Here is a 3,933-nt window from a genome sequence, read left to right on the forward strand (position 1 = left end):
TATACTTTTTGCTTATTTTAATGTTTGAAGTAATATGATTCTTAAAACTATGGAATGTAAAGTTTATATAGGCCTTTCAGGTTATATCATTAAATTTAGTAAAACTTTTTCTCAGGCATTAGGTTTTAACTCTAATAAGAAGATACATATTTTTTTCTGTTTATTTACAAATATTTTTCAGATGTGTTTTGGATGTTCCTTCTAAAAAAAAAAGAGATACCATCTTGTTTTCGGTTGTATAAGAAAGGATATCAAACATTTTTCTTTTTTAAATTTAATAAGCCACATTAAAGAAGGAACGTTACAAAGCTACACGCTACATTAAAGACGTCTTCAGAGTAACTGAATGACGGTTCATATAGAAATCGCAGGTATGCGTCTCATACAACAACGCCCCCTATAGTTTGTTGCGATCGCGAATTGTTATGCAACTGTTCGCGCCTGCGCGCGTTGCATAGACGGGCGATCGCATATGCGAATTTCATCCAGCGAGAATGCTCCATTGAATGAGAAATTAACGTATCCCTTCATTATCGCATGTTCGCTTTACGTATGTGACCACCAGGTTTTGTTACGTAACAGCTTGAAATTTAGAATTGTGAAATTGGCAATATAGCATTGAGTGGCAGAAATAAAATTTGTTTACAATTTACGGCAGGCCGGGTAAAACGGTTTCATTCTTCGATTCTGCTAGTTAGGAGTAAAAAGATATAAATTGTTCTGTAAGAAAAAATATTAAACTTTCAAAATGCTCCCGTGTAAATATATAATTGTAAGTCTTTCTTTTTAATAACAATTGTTTTCTTAACTGGTACTTCTCTTTTAGTTTAAGTGTAGATACTTATTTTTATATAACAAATTAAATTTAGTTATAATATTATGTTTTGTCTTTTCAATTTGTTCTAGATTACAGACGAAGATGATGGATACCCTTTAGACTCTTTTTGTGTTCCTCGTCATTATATTTCAGATTTAGATCGTGTGCTTGTTCCTTGTGGTTTAATTTTAGATAGGTAAAATATGTTTTTTTTTTTTTTAATTTCTGAAATGGAAGTAAAACGATTCAATTTAATTTGGAAGAACAAAAATTATTACTCTGATATAGTTGATAATTAAAGAAATGAAAAATGTCTTGTTTTTAGTATATATTTCTTAGTCTGAATGATTAGGACAAATTAAAATGTCAAAAATAGAGCAAACGTTTACCATAATTGCTATCTAATAGCTTATTGAAAGATTTTGAAACATTTGATTTTCAGGTTTAAGAACTGAAATTATAGAACATTTTAGCTTCAATAGAAAAAGATTTATCTGTTTGATATTAATATTCATCAGGATTCTGTTTCCATTGCATGGTCTGTTAGTTTTTTTTTTGTTGCTAGTTTTCTGGAATTTATTGAGATTTAAAGTTCTAAGTAATGTTAAATGAGAAAGAGCCTTAACTAATGTCATTCTCTATCTATGAAAATGAATTATTGAGCAAATGATTGATTATGATTTTGGGAAGTTTACTATTGCCGACTTAGAAAATTTGGAATGGGTAGGTCTATTGAAAATTAAATAGGTACTTTGTAGAAATCCTGTATTAAGCTCTAACTAAAATGTCTCCATGAAACTGAAAATATGTTTTTATTCCTTATTTATTTTCATAATTTGTTTTATAAGTAAATTTTCATTCAATGATGTTTTAGAATTGAAAGACTTGCCCGAGACATAGCTCGAGATTTTGACGACCAACCTTTTACTGCACTTTGTGTGCTCAAAGGAGGATATAAATTTTTTGCTGATTTATTGGACAAAATAAAGCAATATGTAAGGAATGTCAATGACCGAACCGGGCCCATTTCTGTGGATTTCATTCGAATAAAAAGCTATGAAGTAAGTAATTGCAGCTTAATGACTTCTTTGTAACTTTTTGCTCAATTTATACAGTTGAAAATAAACTGCACAATGCAGATAGATTAAATATGTAGTTGAATGTATCAATCATAATTCTGTAAGGACTTACTAGTTAATTGTAATGTTCTCTTAAACTTTAATATCTTTACTCTGCTCATACTAATTAAAAAATATTTAAACTAACTTCAAAAATATTTCAATTTATCAGTTTACGAAGTTTCAAATCTTTTAGTTATAGGTCCCCAGATCAATAGATATTTTTTTTTTTTAAATTTCTGTTTGAGGCATTATATGTCCAGTTTAAGAGAGGCATGATTGTAGTAGGGGAATTTTCTGTTTTACATTGTGTTAGTAGTAAAAATGTATTATTCCAGAGATTTTAAAATGAGGACTTAATTTATTACTGAGTATTTTTAAAGTGAAGTAATTATGGCCATATCAACAAAACAAAATAATAAATAGCATCTCCCTTTATAGGGATTAAGATATCCATTTTTATATAATTATATCAGTCTTAATGCCAAAGAATTTTAAATTACCGTTGCCTGAATAGTTGTTAACGGACATCGATACGGGAAACAATGGAGCAAGTTATCGTTAGATATTATAGTAAAATATGAAGCCTTCTGTGCGTTATTAATATCAAATCTTAAATAATCTGGCTGCAGCTTAATCACCAAAAACGACCATGACAATTTAATATAACGAAAAACAATTTGTGGTTAGAGAAATTAAGCAGCTTATAATTAAAAATAGATTTTGATATTTGATTTAGTCGTGACGATGAATGGTCGGACTATTGAACTCTTAACCGGTCGATGAATGGAATTATACATTTGTATTGAATTAGCCATTAAATTGATTGTAAAGAAAATAATAAAAGTCTTGTATTCACTTTTTATAAAATAGTGATAAAAACTATTAACTGATTAATTTAATTAGGGTGATCCAGGGTAATCACAATCACTCTGTTTCTGGGGTAAATAATGATCCCCTAAGTTTTATTTAAAAAAAAAAAATTGTGTTTTAAATTTGGGACATGGACAAGAATGCTTGTACACTTCACTAAAGTATAACTACATTTACTTAATAATAGTTTTTTGTTTAATCTAACAAAATAAACATCTTTTAAACTGCTTTCTGTATTTTCCATTTTAAAGATAGGTTTCAAAATGTGAACATTTCTGCAAAGATCCCCCTTCTTCTCTTAATAATAAATATTTTGAGTTACTTTCTTTTTCTTTGATCTAAAAGTAGTGAAAGCTTTTGTTTAATTGTTTCACATCTACTGTAAACATTATAATTGATTATAGGAAACTATATCAAATGTTGCCCCTACAGATGGGGTAATTATTGATCACTGGGATAATTCCTGATCATTGTCATTTCTTCTTATAAATAGTAGGATATAAAATAGTTAATAAATAGCTAATTGTCTTTTCTTAAATAACAGTTCATATTTATTAAGTGGAACAACTATAAAATGTAAACTAAGGTAAACAACGCTTAAGAGCACAAAAAATATTTTAATAAATGCAGACAGCTGTTTCGGATGCTCAAAGGGCAACCTTCATCAGTGCAACAGATGAAGAATGCTGTTGCACTGATGAAGGTTGCCCTTTGAGCATCCGAAACAGCTGTCTGCATTTATAAATATTTTTTGTGCTCTTAAACGTTGTTTACCTTAGTTTGTATTTTAGAACAAAGGTCGCCCACTTGTGTATTTAACTATAAAATATATTTCAGCTGTCATCACAAAATTTGTTTTCAACTGTATACAAGACTGTATTCTGATTTGTACCATTTCTGGTTTATCTTACCTTGCTTCTATCTTAATTATATGTGTGTACATTGTTAGAATAATTTTTAAGTTTATAAATTAGCCTAGTATAAATATGGTGAGAAATTATAAGCCTAAAAAGGATACTAAGCTTCTAGAAAGCAAAATTAGTGAATTTCTTTTAATGATTGAAAATGAAAATTTCAGTGTGAGAGCTGCTGCCAGAGCTGTTGACATACCTTAAAGAGTTAAAT

General features: G+C 28.9%; 1 protein-coding gene across 5 annotated transcripts in view; it reads left to right on the forward strand.

The window, feature by feature from the left end:
- The window catches only part of LOC107440600 (hypoxanthine-guanine phosphoribosyltransferase), a 31,533-nt gene that overhangs the window by 5,567 nt on the left and 22,033 nt on the right, over positions 1–3,933 (forward strand). For 2 of the 5 annotated variants that reach the window (XM_071182909.1, XM_043042925.2), the window contains exon 3: positions 1,692–1,878. In XM_071182909.1, the coding sequence (XP_071039010.1) occupies positions 1,692–1,878 (187 nt within the window). Of the gene's footprint in view, positions 1–531; positions 773–906; positions 1,014–1,691; positions 1,879–3,933 lie in introns of those variants that run through there. The other 3 variants (XM_043042926.2, XM_043042924.2, XM_071182908.1) reach the window with 3 other exon arrangements.

Source organism: Parasteatoda tepidariorum, chromosome 7, assembly GCF_043381705.1.
Source record: "Parasteatoda tepidariorum isolate YZ-2023 chromosome 7, CAS_Ptep_4.0, whole genome shotgun sequence".
Lineage (NCBI taxonomy): Eukaryota > Metazoa > Arthropoda > Arachnida > Araneae > Theridiidae > Parasteatoda > Parasteatoda tepidariorum.